Here is a 24,896-nt window from a genome sequence, read left to right on the forward strand (position 1 = left end):
GAGTCTTTATTTCAAAACAAAAATTTATTTTATGAATCAAAAGAAGGATAATGTTTTGTGACATGTGAAAATTATATGAAATTCACATTTCAGTGTCCATAAATGACGTTTTATTGGAACACAGGCATGCCCATTCATTTAAGTATCGGGTACAGTAGGGTTGAATAGTTGCAACAGAGAACATTGCAACGTGGTTGGCAAAGCTGAAAATATTTACTCTCTGATCCTTTAGGGAGAAAGTTTGCCAACCCCTGGCTTGTGCTGAAAAATAAGTCAGCACAGCTTCAGTGACACCACCTGAAGACTAATGCAAATGTTCACCCTGGGACAGGAAGCTGAAAGCATCACCCTCATCCACAGCCCCACCTCTTGACCTTTGAGCATGTGGGGTCAAGTTCACCACGAGATTCTCCTAGCTTCAGCCTACTGCACTAAGCATTAAATTACCTGGCTTGTATGTTTGGTGGCCTGTCAGATGTATCTGAGACAGCCTTTTCTTTTATGGTGGTGAATCTGGTATTTCCATTCCAACCACTGACTGGAAGTTTCCACCCAACTTTTGAGATGTACTTGAAGACCAAATTAATAATAGCTTCCTTCACGTTGCTCTAAAGCTTTGGAGTGTGTGAGACCTACTTTGTTTATCTTTTAGGTGTTTAAAGACAATTGCTGCAGAAGAGAAGTCCTCAATTTATATGTATTTTGCAAAAATGCTCCTGCATGTAATGCCAAGGTTATTCTGGGACGATACCAGGTTGGTATTACTGGTGAACAGTATTTGCCTTTGCTATTTTTCCAGTGACATGTACTGAACATTTTTATGTGACAGTTAGTGGGCTAAGCATGGTACGGAGATTCATTGGGTTGCCCTCAGAGAATTCTTGTCTAGAGGTACACTTGGCTACAGTGCAGCACACCGAGGGCTAAGATGTGACATTAATCTCACATGAAGAGATTCATTTTGTATGGAACACATGGAGGACATACCATGTGTGCTAGACCTTAACTTGTGGGTTAGGGTTATTGATCCAAAAGAGAAGATGTGAGACATGCTGGGCAAAAGAAATGGTCGAGCAAGGACACGCCATTTTCGGAAAACTGTGAAGGATTGGGGATTCCTAGGATGGGAGCCAGGGCATGACTGCAGAAAGACACAATTGTAAGGGTCCCTGCCTGGAAGCATTTGCAGGTGCTGGGGCGGGTGTCTCCTAGCCGCTGTGGGCCCTGCTGTCTTAGAGGTTGTGATCTAAGGCAGATGACACAGACCAGAACAGAGCTAGAATGTAGTGTAAAGGCGAAGCATTGGTATGAGATGCAAGCAAACGAGGTGTAGGGGAGGTGAAGGGTTGTCGAGTTCCTTTCAGATGAAGCTGTCCTACCTTGCTCTTGCATCCAGCGGTGGAAGGTTGTTAAATGGAAAGCAGGAAACGTGGCTCCGCCACAGCAAGCCCATGTCAGGTTCAATCACACTATGAATGAATACAAGGCAAGCATCTCTAGCTTCCAGGGAATTGCTAGGAGGATGCTACAAGTTTCCCTTCCCAGCCACACGTTTTGGAATGTATTTCAGGTGATTCAGTCTTTTCCCCATCGTGCCTCTACACCCCTAGGCACTGAGCTCATAAATGTGTAAATGATTCCCTTGTTAACCCAAGAATTTCTTTGGAAGTTCACAGAAGGTTTTTGTGTTTTCCTAAGACAGTCCCTCGCCACTTGTGTTGATAGTCAGGTCCTAGAGCAAGCAGGGCCTCTTTACCAACTTTGTTGTCACTAAGCCTGTACAGGAAATGAGGCTCATTGATCAGCTCTAGTGACCAGATCCTCAGCTTCTGGAGAACAGTGGCTGGTTTATTTTCACCTGTTTCTTTTGTATTTCCTCTCATTCCCTGTTCTCCTTCACCTTGCGAGTTAGGTGTAGGATCTCACAGGTAGCAGAGTCTTGATGAATGTTGATGGTTTTGGTGAGAGCTGAGGGGTAGCATCCATGGATTTTGGAGAAGATGTAGATGTCAGTTGTCACTGTCTCTCATTACTAGAGGCAAAGGAGAACAGCTATAATATTTATTTACATCCTATAGTAAAACTGTGTGTTCTCTTAAGGGGTCAGCAAACTGTTTCTGTCAGGAGCCAGACAGTAAATATTTTAAGCTTTGCCAGCCATACAGTGTCTGTCGCAGCTACTCAGAGGGAAAGCAGCCATAGCCATTATGTGAGACATAGGTGTGGCTGCTCTCCATAAAACTTTATTTACAGAAACAAGTAGCAGGCCAGATTTGGCCCAAGGGCCATAGCTTGCCAACCCTGTTTTAAAGGATCTTGTGGTGGGGAACAAACTCCTTAGGATTTTGATACCTTGTCAGCACCACAGTAACTTGCAGTGTTATCCACAGGTTCTGTTAAGACATGCCTGCTTTTAAAAATCTGTAACATGAAGAACACTGTCTGAGTCACCATTCTCTAATATTCTGGTCAAGAACATTTCCTGACTTGACAAGGATGACCCATCCCAGCTTCTCCTGGGCCTGTGATCCTGTATTCCTCTATCGTTTTCTTTACCGCTTCTGGAAGAGCTTCCTCTCCCTCCCTTTCTTTCCTTTAGTCCTTCCCCTTCCTTCACTTACTTAGGAGGTAGCCTTCTCTTCTTCCCTCTTTGCCCTCTGTTCCGGCTTTTACCATCTGCTGTGCAGAGATTAGTACTTGGTGCTGGAGGTGGGGATGGAGGGTGCACAAAAGAAATGTCCTTGAGGAGCTGGTAAATTAATTGGCGTGTCTAAGGAAAATATTCAAGAGCTAACCTGAGAATATGAGCAGGTTAATAGGTAATCAAAGATAAACCCGGCATGCTTTCTTCCTCACGCATCTTCCCCTGTCCTCCAAACAAGGCTGGCTGTCACAGCCTCCGTGCAAGCAGCCTTCTCCATGCCCTGTGCTCAGCAGAGGCAGCGGGTGGCCTCTGCAGAGAGCCTGTGACAGAGGTTGTGCCCCCTGCCCCCCACCCCCGCAGTCCTTTCTCCTGCTGCCCCAGGGTCCTCCCTCCCTCCCTCACTAGGCCTTGCACCAGGCTTCCCCTCCCACTGCCCTGCTCAGTGGGTCCCCACTGGCTTGTTGTTATCTGTCGCAGGACCACCTTCAGCACTGCTTATTCCAAGCTGTGCAGTGCTCTAATGAGAGCTGTCGGGAGCCAGTCCTTCGCAAAGATCTGAAAGAGCATTTGAGCGCAGACTGTCCGTTTCGAGAGGAAAAATGCCTTTATTGCAAAAAGGATGTGGCAGTCATCAATCTACAGGTAAAAAAAAAAAAGAATCATCTTTATGGGACTAAATTCTGCCTCAGTGGTCACAGTGAATCAGGTGGGATACCAGAAGCACTTTTCTGGATTTATTTTTATGCAGAAAGAGGTCTAAAGAATAACTTCATCTGAGGGTTCTATAAAAAGCTAAAAACCTTCTTGGTGGGACTCTATTCATGTATCATTGGCAAAAATGTTGTTTGAGCACCTGCTGAGTGTGAGTGGTCCAGGAGTGATGCTAGGCGCTGGGTCCCAAGGAGGTGACCACACTGTCTGTCCTCAGGATGCTCTGACCTAAGAGGCAGGATGCCGGCATAAGACAAGAGCATGGGGTACCCTTTACATGTACCAAAGGAGCCAAGCCAGTGACTCCCATAGTCTGTCCTCTGTCAGTCCCATGTCCTCTGACCTTCTTTAAAAGAATTGGAAAATTGAACTGAATTGAATTCACTTATACCAAGAAGGCAGCCATCTAGAACGCTTTTTGGAACTAGGCCATACCTTCCTACAGAGGGTAAGCCACATAGCATAGATCCCCAAAGGGACATATGTATACACACTCTGAGGCCATACAGGGAGCCTTTGGAAGCAAGGCTGGCTTTATTTCAGCACACTTTTTCTGTTTCAGAATCATGAGGAAAACTTGTGTCCTGAGTACCCAGTATCTTGTCCCAACAAGTGTTTGCAGATTATTCCAAGAACTGAGGTAACTGTAAATAATTCTCTTAGTAGATTTTATGTAAGATAGAGTTTCAGTAATCACTGTGGTGTGTGTTTGATCAAACTCCATAAGCAGGGGCCCAAGGCTTAAATTATCCTCACGATAACCATGGTTCTGTCTTCCCTCCCCTTCTCCCTGAGAATTCTTCTCTGTTTTCATCTTAGCTCTCCTTCCCCCAGGCTTCAGCATGGTGCTTCCTCCCTTCTTCCCAAGCCACCCTTGGCTCCCTGCTTGCTGCAGTTATACCAGGTAGCTGGAGAGTCGGGGATGCATTTCCCTAGCGTGAGGCTGTCTGTTTTGTAGGTGGATGAACACCTTGCTGTGTGTCCTGAAGCTGAACAAGACTGTCCTTTCAAGCACTATGGCTGTACTGTAAAGGTATGGAATAATTGTTTCTGTCTACCTTCTACTGTATAATTCATTTGTTGAGTTCATTTTATTCTTGATTCCATTCAAGATGCAGAAGGACATTCACTTCTGAGAAACTTTAAGACTGGTGCTTGTAACTAGTGGCTACCAGTAGGGTGAGGCAAGATGGTGGTAGGGAATTAACAGGTACAAACTACTATGTATAAAATAAATAAGCTATAAGTATATATAATACAACACAGGGAATATAGCCAATATTTTATAATAACTATAAACAGAATAGAAAAAAGAAAAAAAGACTTGTATACAATACATAATACTAATACTAATACTTGTATTAGGGTTCTCCAGAGAAACAGAACAAATAATTTATATATACATAAAATTTATAATACCTAATACCAACTATTTTGAGGTTTGGTTATATCTATGAAAATAAAATGTGACCCTCACATTGACCTTGCAATCCTACTGCTAGAAATTTATTTCACAGATATCCTTTCATAAGTATGCAATGATTACACACATATACAAACACACATGCAAACAAAGATATTTACAGTACTCCCCCCTTGTCCATGGGGGTAGATTCCAAGATCCTCCACGGATGCCTGAAACCATGGTTACTACCAAACCCTATATATACTATGTTTTTCTTTCCTATACATACATACCTGTGATAAAGTTCAATTTACAAATTAGGCACAGTAGGAGCATATCTGAATTGCCAGCATCATTTGGGGCCGTTATCGACTAAATAAGGGTTACTTGATGACAGCACTGCGATACTGCAACAGTTTATCTGATAACCAAGATGGCTAAGTGACTAATGGGTGGGTAGTATGTACGGCCTGGATACCTGGACTATGGGTTGACTCACCTCTGGGGCAGGATGGAGCAGGAAGGCACAAGATTTCACTACGCTACTCAGAACAGTTCACAATTTAAAGTATGAATTGTTTATTTCCGAAATTTTCTATTTAATATTTTTGGACCATGGTTGACCATGGGTAACTGAAACCACAGAAATTGAAACAGTGGCTAAATGGGGACTACTGTATATAGCCAAAAAAAAAAAAAAATCCAAAAACCCACAAAAAATGAAAAACAACCTATAAGTCCATCTCTGAAGTACTGAGTATATAAGTATATATATATATTTTTTCATATTTTGGAATACTATGCATCTGATAAAAAGAATGAGGTATATATTTTAAAAATTACATACAGTATGATCTCACTGTGTATGTATCTTCACTGACTCTGGTAGTGAGATTAGGGAATTGGGTGTGGAGACAGAGAGAAGGGGGCTTTTATTTTTCTTCTACATCTTGCTGTATTGTTTGAGATAAGCATATATTTCTCTTATTTTAAAAAACTCTTATGAGAAACCTTTTTTAAAAAATCAGTGAAGAGTCCATAAATGTGTCACATAGCAAACCAGTGATTATCCTGGCTGAAGAAAGGATAGGGTTTACTTTCCTTGTGCACAAAATACAGAATTGTTTTCCAGCTCTAAAAGGAATCTCCGTTTTTAAAAAATTTTATTTAAAATATTTATTTATTTATTGACTGCTTTGGGTCTTCGTTTCTGCATGTGCGCTTTCTCTAGTTGCGGTGAGCGGGGCTTCCTTGCAGTGCGCGGGCTTCTCATTGCGGTGGCTTCTCTTGTTGCGGAGCACGGGCTCTAGGCGTGCGGGCTTCAGTAGTTGTGGCTCACGAGCCTAGTTGCTCCACGGCATGTGGGATCTTCCTGGACCAGGGATCGAACCTGTGTCCCCTGCATTGGCAGGTGGATTCTTAACCATTGCGCCACCAGGGAAGTCCCTAAAAGGAATCTTCTTTACAGTTAGGCCCAAACTTCCATTTGGATTGTATTCTAGGACTTGCTGGGGATGGCTGGGGGAGTTCTCTGGAGGAGGGGCCAACCCTAAACTGAAGGGAAATTGATGATGAGTGTTTGCTTAGAGTCTATGGGCCACCCATACCATTTGCTTTTACTAGTAATGCAGGCAGTCTGCAATGGAATTTTAATAAGGGAAGAAGTTTGCATTTCTTCTTGCAAACATATAATTTGACTTTGAAGGCAACAAATTTGCATGGGCTGAAATTACAATTAGGTTGCATACCTTCTGCCCGATAAAAGGACAGTGATAGAAGGCGGTAGAGAAGTGTGCTTGGTAGGAGGGAGAACTAACGGAGGCTTAAAACTGATCTGGGAGATAACCCACCAAGGAGGTAAGTTTTACATGGGAATAGTTGAGAGGTGGTAATAACTACACTTAACCCTCAGTCATATACTCCCAGGGCAAGGAACGAAATTAGTGCTGAGAACTTTGATAGTGGCCTGACTCTCTGTAAGCGTGTCATGGGTACTGTAGAATCCTAAAGCTGGAAAAGGGACCTGGGAGGGGTTATTCTCTCTGCAACCCACCATGAGACAAGTAAGCAAAGTTGTTAAAGTTCTGCTTTAGCAGAATATCCCACCACCACCCTCATTTTGGGAGCCTTTCAACAACCTGACTTATTTTTCTCTTCATATTAAAGGATAAACGAGGAAACCTGCAGGAGCATGAGCATTCAGCCTTACGGGACCACATGCTTCTGGTTTTAGAAAAGAACTTCCAGTTAGAAGAACAGGTAAATATTCAAGGGTTCAAGTATAAAGGGAGGCAACAGAATCGCTAGGATTTGTACTTGTTGGTATTTTTATATTCCTCTCTGTTTCAGTATAAGTCAACTGGAGGTAGATGTTTTTCTACTAAGTGGCCAGACTCACAGGCTTGTAGTACATTAAACTGGAAAGTGCCTTTGAGATCTTAGGTGAAGTAACTAAGCTCAAAGAAATTTTGATGTGTTTGTGATATTAAGGGACAGAATTCAATCTCAAACCCATGTCCCTGATTCTCAGTCCAGTGCTCCCCGTGTTACACCACACTGCCTCTCTGCAGCCTATCCACACACCTTGTGGTTATTACCTGGCACCTAGCAGGAACCTAGTAGATGTCTGGCGTTTTTAAATGAAATCAGTATTACCATGAAACAACATTTGACTATCTGTTCTAGGCACCGTGGGTTTTATATATTTTGTAATAAGTCTTAACTTATTAACTTTGCAACCTACTCATACGTGCATATTTATTTCACTGGGTTGTGATTATCAAGTGAAATGATGTGTGCAAATGCCAGCCGTAGTCCCTGGAATATTCATAGTGGACCTCAATAAATGCTGATTCTATTGAGTAATTATTCTAAAAGTTCATTATTTTGTTAGGGCATCTCAGAGGATCAGACTTTTCAAGCCCAGGTAGGGAAGAAAACCATCCAGCTGCAGAGAGGGAGCTGAATTTTACGGCTGCAGATTATTTTATGGTGTCTGATTCCATATTAAAGTAGGTGTGTGAGTTTCAGGGTCAGATCGTGGAGAAAATTAGAAAGACTGATTAAACTGTAACTGGTGGAAGGCATGCTGCCTAGGAGCCATTCCCAAGTTCTTTCTGTAGGTGTTGCCTCATTCGTCTATCCACTGATCCAACAAACACATGCCATGTCAGGTACAATGCTAGTTGCTAGGGACACTGAGTCAAGGAAGACACAGCACGTACCCTTGAAGAGCTCACAAAAATGTAAACAGATAAGATGCTGTGCCTTGTGGGACGTGCAATGGGGGTGCCCTGTGTTGGGGTACAGAGGCTGCAGCAGTTTGCCCTGTGGGCGTTGCAGAAGGCTTTTCAAGGTAACACATCCGAGCTGCATCATCTTGAAGGAAGAGAAGGTCCGTCAGTTAAAATGTTGTGGAAAGAGGATATTCCAGAAAGGGAAAGTTTATGCTAAGGCAGAGAGGCACGAGAGAGACTGATGGTCCAAGAAAATGGGGTTTAGGGGTAGAGAGACATCCAGGTGTGAGACAGGGAAAGGCTGAAGACTGGTGTGTTGGGTCCAGACTGCATTGGCCTTCCATGTAAGCTAAGAAGTTTCAAACATTTTACATTCAGTGATTTTTTTTAATTTATTCATATTCTGCTCTATTTCAGAAAGGATTTAAGGGCGAAAGTTTGGACTAATGTTTGCCAGTAATAAGGATCTAAAAGACGTTTTTAAATAGGAAGATACTTGGTCAGCTAATTGTTTGGCTTTAAAAATATGACAGCTGGTGGTAGCATGGAAGATGGATAGAAGGAGAGAAGAGAATGAGGTCAGAGGGACCAGGCAGAAGGATGCTGCAGTAAACTAGCCAGTGTGGCAGTAGAGCCTGCCAATTGTTGGGTGAGGGTCCTGGAGCCAGAAAGGCCTGAGTTCAAGACCTGGCTCCGCACATCGGAGTTCGGGCAAGCTACTTAACCTCTGTCTTCCACAATTTTCTCATTTGTAAAATGGGGTCGTAGTGAGGGTCAAATTATATATGTGCGCTCTTAGCACAGTGCCTGGCTAACAATAAGCAGTTCAGTATTAGGGGAAGTGATACTGGAGGTGGTAGTGGCTGGTGGTGATGCCGAAGGTGAAGGCTTGACCAAGGCTGTGTCAGTGGGGATGGAGGGAGGGCATTGAGAGACTTTTGCAGGTTGGAGTCACATGCCGTAGTTAAGGCAGGGAACTTGGTAACGTTATTAACTGAGATGGGCACTGCACACAGGAACAGGTTAGACGTGAGGGGAGCGGGGCAAGAGGAGACACTGAGTTTGCTTTTGGTCAAGGATGTCTGGTGCACACACACATGGGAGTCAGCTCTTGGGGTATAAGTAGATTTGGGGGCCAGAGATCAGATGGTTATTGCAGCCACTTATGCATTCATTTATAAAACGTGTGTCAAATGCCCTCTGTGTGCCAGGCGCTGTGCTGGGCTTTGGGGATTGGGAAATAAGTGAAATGTAGCCTCAGCAATTTAGTGGAGAAAAAAATGACCAAATTAACCCCCCAAAAAGCAATGAGTCATGAAGGTAAGTTATGCTTCTAGAGTATGGTCAGAATGTCATGGAACTTAAGAGGTGGCCTAGGTAGGTGGTACTAGTGTGGAAGTATTTCTGGGAGGATATGCCCTTGAGTGAGGCTTAAAAAGTGGTTGCTTCTAGGTGAAGGAGGAAGTGACTGAGAGCAGGGCCTGAAACAGCAGGTGTGTAGTGTGCAAATGGGCATGAGGCTGAAAAGGTGGCCAGGGGCAGATTTTGTAGGGCCCTGTACAGCCTGTAAAAGAAGGCCACTAGAGATGGTTAAGTAGGAGAGGTGACCAGCCCAGATTTGTCACTTATTATTCTTCTGGTCACAGTATGGAGTATGATTTGGAGGAAAACAAGGCTAAAGACAGGGGGAGCATTCATTCATTCATCTATTTAACAAACATTTATCAAGCACCTACTGGTGCCAGGCACCAGCCCAGTTGTTGACGTTCCAGTGGACGGTGGGACTCATGCCAGTCCAGCTCCCATAGAGCTTCTTTTCGGGTATGTGTTTGTTAGGGACAGTGTACGATCTGTTAGGAAGCTATCGTAGCAGCCCAGGTGAGAAATAACGCAGGCTGAAACAAGATGAGATGCAATGAGAAATGGATGTAAGAGTTGTTTTGTTGTGTGTCAGGAGCTAAAGTTGGCAGGTATTGCTGATTAAGTGGGTGTAGGGATAAGAGAAGAGTTGTCGAGGATCACGCGAAGGTTTTTGGTTATTTTCCTCAAATTGATTATAAATTCTGAGAGGTGGTGTGTTTTGCCTACCACTTGCTAGCGGTATGCTGGGCAGGTTACTTAAACGCTCTGCCTCTGTTTCCTTATCTGTAAAGTGAAACTGATAGTCATACCCAACACATAGGATTCTTTGAGAATTAAAAGAGCTAAGGAATATAAGGGTTTGACAGACTCAGTAAATTGCAGCTATTACTATCGATGCTGTGCATACAGCATCTAATGTGGTATGGCGATCAGGACTCTGCGGTTGTTTAATAAGTGCACGCTGAATGAAAGAGGAGAACCAGTTCGGCAAATTTAGTCAAGTGGTGTCACTAGCATTAGATGAGCCATCAAAGTGGGTTACATATAGAAGAGGCTGATGAGGAATCTATGGATCTTTCTTTTCTTTATTTTTTTCGGAAGCACCTGCGAACATTTCTTAGAATTATATAGTAATCTACCTGTAAATATTTTCTATAAATATATGTGTGTATATCTTTCCTAGAAATACTTAACCTGCAATATTTTCCTAGAACTATATTTAAATTTTAACTTGTGTGCATACAGTTCAATGACCTCATTCATATTCCTGTTATTAGATTTCTGACTTATATAAGAGCCTAGAACAAAAAGAAAGTAAAATCCAGCAGCTAGCAGAAACCGTAAAGAAATTCGAAAAGGAGTTCAAGCAGTTTGCACAGTTGTTTGGCAAAAATGGAACTTTCCTCTCAAATATACAGGTGAGAAATGGCCTTTCTATTCATCATCAAGATTTAGCCTTCAACTAGCCGTGAGGGTTTTTCTTTTAATTTTTAAATGGAAATAATTTCAAATGTGCAAGAATAAGATAGTGCAAAGAACACCTGTATATTCTGCATCCAGATTCACTCATTGTCAGTATTTTGTCCCATTTGCTTCATTCATCCCCCCCTCCTCCTTCTTGTCCCAAACTCCCCCACCCTGTCCCTGTCACCCCCCCCGCCCCCCTTGGGTATTCTTTCTGAACCTTTGAGAGTAAGTTGTCTATCTTATGGCCCTTTCCCCCTACATACTTCAGTATGTGTTTCCTAAGAATAAAGGTCCTCTTTTACATAACCCAGTACATTTAGCAATGTTAGTACATGTTTACACTGGTACAGTACTTTTCTATAATTTATGGCAATTAGGGCTGTAATCAAGGTTGGGCTGATGTTAGTCACTTGATTTCAGATTCCCTGAGAGCGTCTGTAGTCCTGCATTTTGTAGTCAACAAAGTGAAACTATTAATTCCCCTGGGAAGAAAATGTTTTAAACATCACTAAAACATAGCAAAAATTACTTTGTGAATCATGAATGTTAAATAACCATAAACAAATTCCTAAAGAATAATGACTTTATTGTGATGATAAAATTTACAGTGGAAAATATTTCAAGATGTGATATGGGCAATCTTTTTGAAATCTGGATTATTCCAGAAAATGTAGGCCATATCATTTCCATATTTGTCAGCAACCATATGGATGTGTGTGTGAGTGTGTGTAGAAAAAAGGAAATCCACCATATGTTATTATCTCAATTCTGACCTCTTTCTAACACAAAAACCAGTCAAGAACGAAGGCACTAAGGGTAAGAGTGGAGGAGAAATATAGTTATAGTTTTATTTAGTCCCTTCCATCTAAGGAGAGCAACCAAATGTTCAGGCTTTAGCTCAGGCACTTCTGTACCACCTGTAGTGCTCAGGCCAGAACAGGTGGGCCTTCTTCCAGCGCATTCTCTGCCTTCTAGCAGAGTAGGAGTGAATCAGAAGAGTAGCATCTAAGAGAAGGAAGTGATAAGGCAAGGAGAGAACAGAAATATAAAGATAGGGTAGAGAACCAAGAGGAGAGACACCAAGGGAGGAGTAAAACTCAGATGAAGAACAGTTCAAAGATTTGAAACAGGAGCAGAGACGCTGTAGAGGGGGAGGAAGCTATTAGGTGATTCATCTCTCTGAGATCCTCATTGAATTTTCTCTTCTGGACTGTGCATTTTTCATTTCATTAATTGATTAATTAAAGGTGAAATGTTTGAGTTGAAAGATATAACCTTAACGAACTACTCAAATTTTTTTGACATGATGATCCACTTTGTACTGAAAGGTTCTTGCCAGTCACATTGACAAGTCTGCTTGGCTAGAAGTTCAGGTGCGTCAGTTATTACAAATGGCTAACCAGCAACAAAGTAAATTTGATCTGAGGCCTTTGGTGGAAGCGATTGATACAGTGAAACAGAAAATCACCCTGCTAGAAACCCATGATCAAAGATTAGGTATGTCGAATGTTTTATACTTATCTGTTGGTGATTCATTATTTCTACATGCATTCATGAAACAAGCAGCTGTCCAGGATCAATAATGGCTGAATCTGGTATTTGTGAAACAGAACAGCATGAGGTTCTGGCCACTCAGGCAAAAATGATGAAGGGCCATGAGCGGGAGCTGGAACAAGCAAGGGGTGGAAATGGGCCAGGAAATTCCAAGAACAGGGAGTGATGGTTTTTTAAGGAGAGTAGACAAAAATGAGAAGGGGAAAGATGTGGTGGGAACATTGTTTTAAGTATAGAAAAAGAGACAGGCTTGGCTGTTTCAAAGCCTTCCCATTAGAAAGCTGTGGGGCTTACCATGCAGATGCCCGCTAGCTCAGTACAGAGTGCATCTTCTCAACACTTTGGTGAGCCTCAGATCAAGAGGACGCATTTGGGTTTTCTTGGTGCCAATCTTGCCAAGACACAAGAATCACGGAGTTGATATTATTAATAGGAATTGTCCATTGGTGGACATTGAATTCAGTTCATCTTTGGGATGTCAGAATTTTCTTGGTTCTCTTCGGATAACAAAATTCCTCTTTGGGCAAATTTTAAAGACAACTTTAAGGCCTTCAGAGTCTTTTTTTCCTTGCAGTTGTTTTGGAAGGGGAGACTAACAAACATGATGCCCACATTAATATTCATAAAGCACAGCTGAATAAAAACGAAGAGCGATTTAAGCTGCTAGAAAGTGCCTGCTATAACGGAAAGCTCATCTGGAAGGTCACAGACTACAAGCTGAAGAAGAAGGAGGCGCTGGACGGACACACAGTATCCATCTTCAGCCAGCCCTTCTACACCAGCCGGTGTGGCTACAGGCTCTGCGCTAGAGCGTACCTGAATGGGGACGGGTCCGGGAAGGGGACGCATCTGTCGTTGTACTTTGTGGTGATGCGAGGGGAGTTTGACTCACTGTTGCAGTGGCCATTCAGGCAGAGGGTGACCCTGATGCTTTTGGACCAAAGTGGCAAAAGGAACCACATTATGGAGACCTTCAAGGCTGACCCCAATAGCAGCAGCTTTAAAAGACCCGATGGGGAAATGAACATTGCCTCTGGCTGTCCACGCTTCGTGGCTCATTCCACTTTGGAGAATGCCAAGAACACCTACATTAAAGATGACACCCTGTTCTTGAAAGTGGCTGTGGATCTAACTGACCTGGAGGATCTCTAATCACTGCTTCTGGGGTGATAAAAGGACTCCTTGAATCCAGAACCTTTGGTTAATGTAGTGACTGAATGTAGGCTCGACACACACTTGTATTTGGCTCTTTGCCCTTAATGTTTGAAGTCATTTTGAGATTTCTCAAGTGCTGTCTTCTTTTTACATTTTATTCTGTCCCAGTTTGAAACTGACAATGCTTAGAATATCTTCTCATTATTTATATTTTTATATCTCTTGAAAGATGTTAATTTTCTTAAAGGTAAGGTCTGGGGCATACCTCTTTTACTGGTGCTTAGTGTGGGGTCTCAGGGTGGGCCCTCTATAATATTAAATGTCATTGAGGACACAGAAGTAGAATTTCCAGTTGAAAATGCTTTGGGTTTTTTTTTTTTTTTTTTTTTTTTTTTTGGTATGTGGGCCTCTCACTGTTGTGGCCTCTCCCGTTGCAGAGCACAGGCTCCGGACACGCAGGCTCAGCAGCCATGGCTCACGGGCCCAGCCGCTCCGCAGCATGTGGGATCTTCCCGGACTGGGGCACAAACCCATGTCCCCTGCATCAGCAGGCGGACTCTCAACCACTGCGCCACCAGGGAAGCCCCATGCTTTGGTATTTTATATTTGACCTTTTGATTCTAGACCTGACCGTAAGCCTGCAAAAACTATCTTTTAGGATAGGCTATTCCAGTTAGGTAGATGGGTAATGTACTTCAATCTGCCCAGTTTGGACCAGACTTTTTCTGGTTATATACTGTATTTGTGGAAATTACTACACCTTTAATATTTTCATGAAGTTTACCAGGAGTCAGCAAGCACAGTTTTGCAAGGATGCATAAGAAGTGGTGAATAGAGTAAGCATTTTCATTCCCCCTGTTGAAGTAAAGCAGAAAGCACGGCATAGTTTATACATAAGGAGGTACAGCCATCCAGCTAAAGTTCAGATTTTATTAGGTTCAAGCACATGAAAAAAACATTTTCAAACAAAATGATCAAATGTTATGAGTTTCGTAAGATTCAACTTAATAAATATATGTACATGTATACAAATAGTTTAAAGGTATTTGGTAAGAATAGTAAATTAATATGAGGATGGGCAGAATTTAGTATATGATGGAGAAGAAAATGTCAAAAATGGATAAGAGGAATTTAAAACGAGAACACCATTACAATTTCCTATGGGTGTTCGTATTCCCATCCGAAATTGATGGCTAAAAGCAGTATCTCCTATTCTTTTTGAGAGGAATTTTGAATTCATAAATTGATATGAAAATGGGCATTTATGTAAACTTGTGATGTTTCTTGTCGAAGTCCTGAGTACTTTGTGAAGAACAGAAATGATCGTGTTCTTCTACATCTATCTGTATGGGTCTGGGAGTGTAAATACAAGTCTACCTGAGTCCTTCTGACTCTTGATAAGCCTGAGCTTAACAAGAAACTACCCAGTTTTCCTGAGCCCTAACTCTTGTTATGCCACCGAGCATGGCCGACACTCAGCTGGCTCCCTTGAGCGTGCAAGGGCAAGCTGCTCACTCGGGTGATGACCACACACCTTAAAACTCTTGATCAGTTGACCTCACAGAAGCATATGATTTACACCAGTGGCTTCTGGAATAAATGGAACTTTCTTCATCTCTCCTGTGAAATTTCCAAGATACCAAAGACTCATACTGCACAAATCTTCCCAAAGGGTTAAATTCAAAGACCTAGGTTCACAATAGAAATCTGCTAAAGAACTACCCTGAATCTGCTGGTGAACTGGGGTACAGCTGACGGTCAGCACATTCCCTCAGACAAACTCAGGAAGTGTTTCTCTAGACCCCAGAGCTGGACGCAGGTGGCGCTGTGTGCTTGTTTTCAATGTTTCTCATCAAGTCCAAAGTCATCCTTGTGTTCCTGAGGAACAGATCACACTGTTGTAACTAGTTTTAAGTCTTTGATGTGAAAAACAGTTTAAAAAGCAAATTTATCAAAATACTGATTTTGTGCTTTAACCAACTTCTCTACATAAAAAATGTAAGTCATGGCATGGTTTGCCTTATGAGTTCAGAGTCCCTTCATCATTGAAACAGTGAACACAAAACAAGGTATTCTGAAATAAAAAGCACTTCTTTCTCACAAAATAAGAGTTGTGAATTTTGTTTTAAGGAAGTCGAGCCATGGAAACTTATTTTTCCTTTTTAATGATCTGAACGGTTATTTTTATTCTGTATCTGTAAGATTTAAATTTGTATTTCCATTTTCGTCTGATTTCAGTTCCTGATGAAAAGAAAACAATACACTAGGCATAAAAGGGGAGTCAACAACCTTGAGAAAGGTATGTGCAGGATTCAAATAGGGTGGGGAGGTGGGGTACATACTAATGCACCTTAACAGATCTGAATTCTAACCTCTGGTCTCCAGATGTGATGATTTCAGAGAAACAAGAAATAGTCACAGGGTCAATTCCAAGTGCCAGTCTTGAGTGCACAGAAATGGGACACAGAGCCACGAACCCTTTGTGATGGCCCTTGGACAATCGGTCCACACTGCAACTACCTCTTTTCTCTTGAAAGTGGTTGCAGACATCGGTCTTAATCTTACATAAGAATTCTGGGCTGGAGATAAAGCTTTGATGGATGCACAATAGAGGACCTGGTGGTGGAATCCCCTGGGAACACCACACTTTAGGGAGGAGGAAGAGGAATCTGCAAAGCATTTGGAGAAGAGGTCAGAGGTTAAAGAAGTACCAAGGGAGGTGGGAAGGGAACTGAATGTCAGCAGGGCCAAATGCCACCCTGAGAATAGCAGTCGCTCCCAGGGCACCACCCCCAGCACTCCTGAACTCATTATCTCCCCCAGGCTGCTCCCTCCTCCGTCTGTATCTTTGACCCTGGCCTTTGCCTTAAGCTGCAGACCCCTATATCCAAGTACCTGCTGAACATCTAAGCATGGAAGTCCCACAGGTACTTTCAAGTACACTTCACCAAAACTGAACTGAAGATCTTCCCAGTCTCCCCACCACTCTCAGCCTGTGACTCCTCCCGTTTCTACCACCCCAGTTAGTGACGTCAGCATCCAAGCCAGAGTCCGGACACTATGAATCCCCCCTCACTTTCCCCATCCAGTCACCCACCCAGTATGCCAACGGGACCTCCAAATAATTTCTTAAAACTATTCCTACTACTCTTATCCCTACTGCCTACTACTGCCCTATTTGCTGGCCTACAGTTTTTGCTTCACAACTATTCTCCCTGTTTTCTTCTTTTGCCTCTTTCAGATCCAACCTCACACTGACACCCAGTAATGTCTACAAAGAAAATCTGAGGGTGACTCTCCACCTCACCCCACCCACTGTGGCTCCATCACCCACAGGACAAAGCCCAGCCTCCTTGGTGTGGTGGGCAAGGCCCTGCATGCCTGCTTCTGCCTCTCCAGCCTCACCTCCTGACAGTCCTACTTGGCTTTTAGCAATAGCATTCTAAGCCGTTCTGACATTAGTGCTTGTGGTACATTTTTACCTAGAATACTCTTCTCTATCCTCACCTCCTCCTTTGCCTGGTGAATTCTTGCCCTTTAAGATTCTTCTTTGGCCTCACCTCCTCCAGGATGCCTTCTCAAACTAGCCCCTGCACTCAACCCCTACCCTCCACTAGGCCAAGAGCCCCTGCTCGGGGCTGTATACTTGCTTGTCTATAACTCAGTTCCTGCACTGTTCTTTTTTCCAGAAAACAAATGTTAATTGACTATATTTGTATCAGATTTTACGTTAGGTACAAATAGAACAGATACTGTCCTTGTCCTCATAAAACATAATCTGGCGGTCACTACAGCGGTGAACCAAAACGCTCACTGTGCGCATGTTCCCAGCTGCCTCTGATAGACTTTGCCTCCTAACTTCTTTCTCCTGAGAAACATGTATGTCTCAGACCATTCTGAGTGTCTGTGATGCAAAGTAGAAGAATAGGCAAAAAACATTTGAAGGGAGAGCCCTAGGGGCAAAATTTATGAAGACAAGCTAAACCAATCCACATAAGGATTGGGGAGAATCAAAGAGAGAAAAGAGCAGTTCCTATGGGAACTGTTGGCAATTGTGACCTGGAGCCTGTTTGATGCTTTTATTCTTCCAAGAGACCCACGTTAAAGACTAAAATACATGTTTGTATTATTTTTGGCTGTTTGAGTTACACTTGCTAGAATACAGCTCCACGTGGACATTAGACTCTGGCTCCAGGATTACAAATAAGTATATAACAATATAAGTTGTGATCAATGCCTTGAAGAAAATGACAGACTCCAGTGAAAGAGTAATGGTGCCAGGTGGGGAGAACATGTACATACTTTGGGTTGTTGGGGAAGTCTTTATGCTGAGGTCACATGATATTCGGTGCTCATGTGACATGCTTCCTGGACGCTTGGCACTTTTGAACACCCTTATAAAATCTGAGCCATTTCCTGTGAGGAAACTTGCCTCCTTGCCCTCCTTTGCAGCACAGGAATGTGGCCCAGTCCCCACCAATCAGGCACAGTCATGCAGAACTTCAACTTGAAAGATGAAGTTGCAAAGATTCAACTTTTTGTTGGAAGAAGATTTGCAAGATGAAGAAAGAAATGTGCCAGACTCTGACTTCCCAGTGGTGAGTAGACCAGAGGCAGAGCTCCTGGAACCCAGTCCTTATTTCTGTAGGTTGTGTTTATAGAAGCTGCGGGTTTGGTGTCAAGTGGCCGCAGCGGTGGATTTTCACTAGTGCCTCTAGTGTGTTTGGGTATCATACCTGGCTTTGCTGTACCTGCATCTGGCCTCTGGTCTTCCTGGAGCTTCTGTGGGCGACATTATATTAATAAAGCCCCTGTAGCAGCTAGAGTGCACTGTGTTGTTTGTAACTAAGCCTGACTAAACCAAGCTGAGACCTGAAAGACGAGTGAGCCGTGGGAGGAGCAGGTGGGATGAGAATTCGGGGCAGAGTGCACTGAGGAATAAAAGAATTGGTTTAAGGAACTGAAGATAGGCCAGTGTGGTGGGAGTCCATTAGAAGAGGGGACAGTGGCACTAGATAAGGTTAGAAGAGGAGGCAGGGCCCAGAATCTAGTGCTGAAGTCATGCTGAGGAGTTTGTGATTTATGTGAAGTGCAATGAAAGTTGACCTGACGTGGGCAGGGGATCGCATGACCTGACTGACGTGTTCTAAAAAACTGCTCTATGTAGCGCATAGATAAGAAGGGGACAAGAGAGGACATGGGGAGAGTATTAAGTTTACACCATCCTGCAGTTGTTCACAGGTCTGTGTCCTTACTAGATCACAAACTCCTCGAAGCCAAAAAGCATGTCTAATTTAAAAGATGCTCAGTGTATTAAACTGAATTGTATATGAACACTAATGCACTGAATCTTTGTAACAAATCTGCTAGGCAGGTGTGATGCCCATTTCACAGATGGAAAAAAAACTGGTGATTGGAGAGAGCTGTGTGTTATGTGCTAGGCACTGTCCTAAGAATTCTACACACCCAATGTATATTAACACGCGAGGGCTTCCCTGGTGGCGCAGTGGTTAAGAATCCGCCTGCCAAGGCAGGGGATATGGGTTCGAGCCCTAGTCCAGGAAGATCCCACATGCCGCAGAGCAACTAAGCCCGTGCGCCACAACTACTGAGCCTGAGCTCTAGAGCCCGCGAGCCACAACTACTGAGCCCGTGTGCCACAACTACTGAAGCCTGTGTACCTAGAGCCTGTGCTCCACAACAAGAGAAGCCACCTCAGTGAGAAGCCTATGCACCACAACAAAGAGTAGCGCCTGCTCACCGCGACTAGAGAAAGCCCACATGCAGCAACGAAGACCCAACGCAGCCAAAAATAAAAATTAATTAATTTAAAAACAAACAAACATGCGAATCCTTGCAGCAATCTTCTGGGGTATATGCTGTTTTATCCATGTTTACAGAGAGGCAATGGACACAGAGAGGTTATGTAATAAGCTCTAGGTTACGCAGCTAATAAGTGGTAAAGCCAGGATCTGAATCCAGGTAGGCTCGCTTCAGAGGCTCCACTCTTACTATGCAAGACTGCCTCATAGGGGTACTGATTAACTCTACATGCTTCTATAAAAATATAATTTAAATGAGTTACTATATAATAAGAGTAACCACTTGAATAAAGACCGAATGTATAACTTCCAAACCACTCTAGAGAAAAAAAATTGGAAAAAGAAACTTTATCAAACCAAAGACAGAAAAGAGAAGACAACAACAGGAAGCATGATACATAGATAAAACAAGTTAGAATTAAACCCAAACCCAACTTTATTAAACATAAATAAGAATGACTGAAATTTTACTATTAAAAGAGGAAATGCCTCAAATATGGGGGACACATGTATATGCTTTTAAATATTAATCTAAAACAAAGCAGAGCTAACAACTCCTTTACTAGGTATATATTCAGAGACACTCTTGCACACTCGTACCAGAAAACACATACAAGAGAGTTTACCACCAGCACTGTCTGTAATAGTGAAAAACTTGGCGGGGGGAACCCCAAAGAAACAAGGCACAGCATGGATGTGGAGCAACGGAAACTCTCCCACCTTGCTGGTGGAAGGGTAAATTGGTACCAGCTCCGGAGAACAATTTGGCAATATCAAATAAAGCTGAGCTGTGCAAACCCTTCCACCTTGCAATTCCATTTCCAGACATATAACCGAAAATTCTTGCCATGTGCCCAATAAGATGTGTACAAGAATTAACTTGTACCATAATGGCAAAAATCAGTAATCATTAAATTACTAGCAAAAGGAGAATGGATAAATTGCTTTATAGTCATACAATGGAATACTATTCAGCACTTAAGATGAAAAAACTAGAACTACATGAATCAACATGGATAACTTTCACAAATATAATTTTGGTGACAAAACAAAGTTACACAATGCTATCATTTATGTTAGGTTTAAAAAGCACATGAGACAATACTATATGTTACTTACATAGCTATATATAGCATGTATAAAAGCTTTCATGAGAATGGCAGATACCACATCCAGGGAAGGAGTTACCTTTGGGGAAGAAGAAAGGGAGAATGAGATTGCAGAAGGGTTCACAGGGGGCTCTAACTGAATAGGTAATACTAAAATCTGAAGCAAATATGGGAAAAATGCTAAAACGCAATAGTTAGGTGGCTGGTATATAAGTGTTCTTTATATTATTCCCTGTAACTTTATACATGTTTGTTAATATTTCATATTAAACATTTTAAAGAAAATAAGCTTTCAACTCAAGATTCTACAGAAAGAACAGAATAAACCAGAGAAATAAGAAGGAAGAACTTAATGAAGGCATATATTAATGAAAGAGAAAAAACTTCTAAGACAGAAGTTATTAATAAAATCAAAAATTGGTTCAATAAATCTGAAGGAAAAAAAGACTCCAATAAAATATGTAGGAATGAATTAACAATATGAGATCAAAAAAATGTTAATAATACCACGGACAATTTTATACTAAATTTGAAAATGTAGATGTAACAGATACTTTTCCAGGAAAAAAAAAATTTATCCCTTAAAAGGCACCACTTCCAGATGGCTTTAAAGATGAGTTCTTCAAAATGTAAGTAACAAATCATTCACATGCTACGTCTATTCCAGGTCATATAAAAACTTAACCTGACTGATTCATTTTGAGACCTAGCAGAAACTGATATCAAAACTAGACAACTAAAGAAAACCAGAGGCCAATCTCACTTATGAATATAGAAAAAAAATCCTAAATTAAATACACAGCAAATTGCATCCAGCAATGTAATGGAAGAACTAGGATTGTAAGGATGGCTCAACATTAGAAAATCTATTACTGTAGTTCTGTTGTTGTAGAGTAATGGAGAAAAGCTGTATGATCATCTCTAAAACTAATACTGAAAGTACTTGGTAATTCTCAATACCCATTTCTGATTTTAAGAAACAAACAACTTGACAATCTAGGAAAAGAACCAAATGCCGTAATTTTTTAAAGAGGTATCTACCACAAACCTTTAGAAAACATTATGAACAAAACGTAGGATGCAATCCAAATAATTTCTGATAACAATAAAGTACACTTGAGGCTACTACAGCGCTGTACTGGATTCCAGGAAAAAGCCCAAATTGTTATTTACACATAAATGCTCACCTACAAAATCCAAGAGAATTCTTAAAAATACAAAGGTTCAGCGAGGTGAACACATAGATCAATATACCAAAAAAACAAATTATCCTGGGGTATAATAATAGTCCACTAGGAAGAGCAAACAAACTAGAACAGCATCCAAACCGCTAGGGAAAAACCTAAAAGGAAATGTTGCAAAACACCAAGAAAACTGCAAGCCTTCACCTGAATAACAAAGGAACACTTGAATCGACGGAGAAATAACCACCTTGCTCAATGGTAAGTCTCCATATTGCACAAGTATCAAATCTGGGCAAATTAGTCTACCGAAAACTTTGCCATTTGGCGACATCTATTACCGAATTTGAAATGGAATCTCAAACAAGTTGCGGGAAAACGCTGCCATTTGGTGACAATCTGTTACAGAATCTGGCCCTGCTTTGAGGTTCGTGACGTGTGTGAAAGCGCTCAGCGAAGAGTCAAACCGTGACTGAAAGCCACCCGGCTACCCGCATCCCCCGCGGAAAACCGCGCGGCCGGAAGAACCACGTCGGCTCCGCCCACCTCGTGTCGCGGCCCGGGCGTTTCCGGTCGGCTGACGCATCCGCGACCCGAGGCGTCGCAGGTCCCACCTGGCGTACCAGAGCGGGGACGGGCGTCTGGCTCCGAGGCGCTGGCTGACCTGGTTCCTCAGCACCTGCGGGCCGGGGCTGCTGAGGCAGCCCAGAAAGGTCGTTTCCCTCGCAGTTTCCAGTAAGTGACGGTCCCAGTCGGAGCTGCGGCTAGAAAGAGGCCGCGCCGGCATTTTCTTACCCTCCTCCCTTAACCCCCCTATGAAGTCCCTCCCTGGCGTCCGGGTGACTCCAGTTCTGTCCGCTACCACTCCCAGCGCTCGAGGTTTCCCGAGAAGATGTGTCCTTTCTCATGAACGCTTCGTTGATCTTAAACGGGCGCCGACCTCTCACCTGTACACTGGAGGGTGTGTTCTTGGTCTGACATTCGTCTCAGCCCTTCCTCGTCCTGCCATAGTGACGGCCCCGCAGTTACACACCATGGTAATGCGCCCACCATCACTTCTTCCCCACCTGCCTCGGGGATATACACTTACTTTCTGCTTCAAAATCTTTCATCTTCTAACGAAAATCGGTTACCAAGGACCAGCCCTCTCAGCGCGGCGCCCCTATTCCCCTCTAAAAACCCTTTTCTCATTAAATAATTGCAGCAGTTAAGGAAAGAATGCGTTAAGAGTAGGATCCTGACGTAAATGACACGCATTCTTTTATTTAATCATCGCAACAATCCTTAAGTAGATACAAATGAGGAAACTGAGGCACAGAAAAGTTAATTTGCTGGAGGTGACGTAGTTTGCGTGGGATGGAGTTGAAATTTGAATCCATTTTGTAGCTCGCTCCAAAGCTGGTGCAGTCACCCCTTCATCCTTCCCCAATCCTTTGCATCCCCCTTTTCGTTGCTTCTCCTGAGGAATTTTTTTTCTGAATGCTGTCTAGAACAGTGGTCCCCAACCTTTTTGGCACCAGGGACCGGTTTTGTGGAAGACAGTTTTTCCAAGGACGGGGGATGGGGTGGGGGATGGTTTCGGGATGATTCAAGTGCATTACATTTACTGTGCACTTTATTTTTATTATTATTATATTGTAATATATAATGAAATAATTGTACAACTCACCATAATGCAGAATCAGTGGGAGCCCTGAGCTTGTTTTCCTGCAACTAGAGGTCCCATCTGGGGGTGATGGGATGGCCTCAGCTCCACCTCAGCTCTTCAGGCATTAGATTCTCATAAAGAGCGTGCAACCTAGATTCCTCGCGTGCGCAGTTCACAGTAGGGTTCGCTCTCCTATGAGAATCTAACACCCTGCTGATCTGACAGGAGGCGGAGCTCAGGCGGTAATGCGAGCGATCGGGAGCGGCTGTAAATACAGATTAAGCTTCTTTGCCCTCTGCTGCTCACTTCCTGCTCTGCGGCCTGGTTCCTAACAGGCCAGGGACCAGTACTGGTTTGGGGACCCCTGGTCTAGAAGATCCCAATTTATGGAAATTTGACCTCTTAAGAACTTTTTCAGAGCTTCTCACTCAGACCCTTGAGTGTTCCATTTTATCAGGCATGTAAGCTCTGAGTTTACACATCCCCAGTGTGTGCTTATGCCTCCTTACTTAAAAATGTACTCTTAACCCAGTATGTACTCATTAATCAGCCTTTCTCCCCTGCCTCAGTGTGACTGTCATTATCATGACCACTGTTCTCAGCAAACATTTGAGCAGCTAGTTTTTGTAAGATAATAAAGATAATTGCAGTTTCAAAGAACTTTAGTTCCTGACCTCAAGGAGACATATGACATTTATTCATAAAAAGTCCAAGAAAATAGCAGATAAACACTAAATCATTTGCACAGAAAGCAAATTCTACAGAAGTAACTTTGGACAAAAGAGTTTAAGTGCTATACTTGTTTCCTTATCTGTAAAATGTTATTGTTAGGGGAGATTATTAAAAGTGTGTGAATCTAAATTCAGAAATGATTGTTCACTTTGTACTGAAGTGGGAACTGTTGGAGAGGCTGTATAGTGTGTTCTTGATACATTATAGTAGAGATGGAGATTAGTTTGAAGATTTCTCTTAGCACTCTGAACATCTGATAAGGGCTGTAGACCTTGCTCTGGAAATAAATTTCACATTTATACATCGTTTTATACTCAATTTTTAGGAGATTCATGACCCACCTCTTCCCTCCAAAGCCTATGGGTTAAAAAACCCTGATTTAGGGAGATAAAATGAACTGCAGTTCAAAAGGCAAGGCTAAGCCAGCTGTGGAGGGCGTTTATCTTATAGGCAGTGGGGAACCATTGGAGGTTTAAGAAGATAAGTCTGGCAGCAGTATGAAGGGTGAATTAAAGTGGAGAAAGGCAGTAAGACTAGTTAGGTGGCAGGTAGAATAATGTAGGTAATTCAGAAGTATTTAAGGACAGTGCCAAGCAGTAAGGGAATGGGGGAAATTGGCAAAGACAAATCAAGAGGAGTTGGTATCTGACTGGATATGGAATTGGGTAAAGACAGGAAAGAGTCAATGATAACAAGGTTTGAGGTCTGTACAGCTGCAGATACATCCATTCTCTACTTTGTCTTCAGTTTTTTATTAGGTCATTCCTATAACATACGTGCTCTAAGAGGAGATATCACTACTGATGATGGACACCAAAAAGCATAATAAGGGAATTCTACACACAACACTATACTCACAAATTCAACAAC

General features: G+C 42.6%; 1 protein-coding gene and 2 long non-coding RNA genes across 9 annotated transcripts in view; 2 read left to right on the forward strand and 1 right to left on the reverse strand.

Annotated features, from left to right (window-relative positions):
• The window catches only part of TRAF5 (TNF receptor associated factor 5), a 46,145-nt gene extending 30,413 nt beyond the window's left edge, over positions 1–15,732 (forward strand). For 4 of the 5 annotated variants that reach the window (XM_073802998.1, XM_073802988.1, XM_073802993.1 and 1 more), the window contains 8 exons: positions 653–754; positions 3,122–3,286; positions 3,918–3,995; positions 4,314–4,388; positions 6,927–7,019; positions 10,636–10,776; positions 12,154–12,322; positions 12,954–15,732. In XM_073802998.1, coding sequence (XP_073659099.1) covers positions 653–754; positions 3,122–3,286; positions 3,918–3,995; positions 4,314–4,388; positions 6,927–7,019; positions 10,636–10,776; positions 12,154–12,322; positions 12,954–13,531 — 1,401 coding nt within the window. In that variant the 3' untranslated portion in view covers positions 13,532–15,732. The remainder of the gene's footprint in view (positions 1–652; positions 755–3,121; positions 3,287–3,917; positions 3,996–4,313; positions 4,389–6,926; positions 7,020–10,635; positions 10,777–12,153; positions 12,323–12,953) is intronic. The other variant, XM_019918375.3, reaches the window with a different exon arrangement.
• LOC109547141 (uncharacterized) lies at positions 15,309–22,142 on the reverse strand. Its single transcript, XR_004525839.2, has 3 exons — positions 21,988–22,142; positions 20,476–20,544; positions 15,309–15,412 (listed from the first exon to the last, which is right to left on the reverse strand). It is a non-coding gene; the product is annotated as an uncharacterized lncRNA (long non-coding RNA).
• Positions 22,143–22,204: 62 nt separating this feature from the next.
• Positions 22,205–24,896, forward strand: part of LOC109547143 (uncharacterized) — a 40,627-nt gene continuing 37,935 nt past the window's right edge. Inside the window, exons 1-2 of one of the 3 annotated variants that reach the window (XR_012331046.1) lie at positions 22,205–22,381; positions 22,518–22,683. This is a non-coding gene — a long non-coding RNA (uncharacterized lncRNA). The other 2 variants (XR_002172862.3, XR_012331045.1) reach the window with 2 other exon arrangements.

Source organism: Tursiops truncatus, chromosome 1 (assembly GCF_011762595.2).
Source record: "Tursiops truncatus isolate mTurTru1 chromosome 1, mTurTru1.mat.Y, whole genome shotgun sequence".
Taxonomy (NCBI): domain Eukaryota; kingdom Metazoa; phylum Chordata; class Mammalia; order Artiodactyla; family Delphinidae; genus Tursiops; species Tursiops truncatus.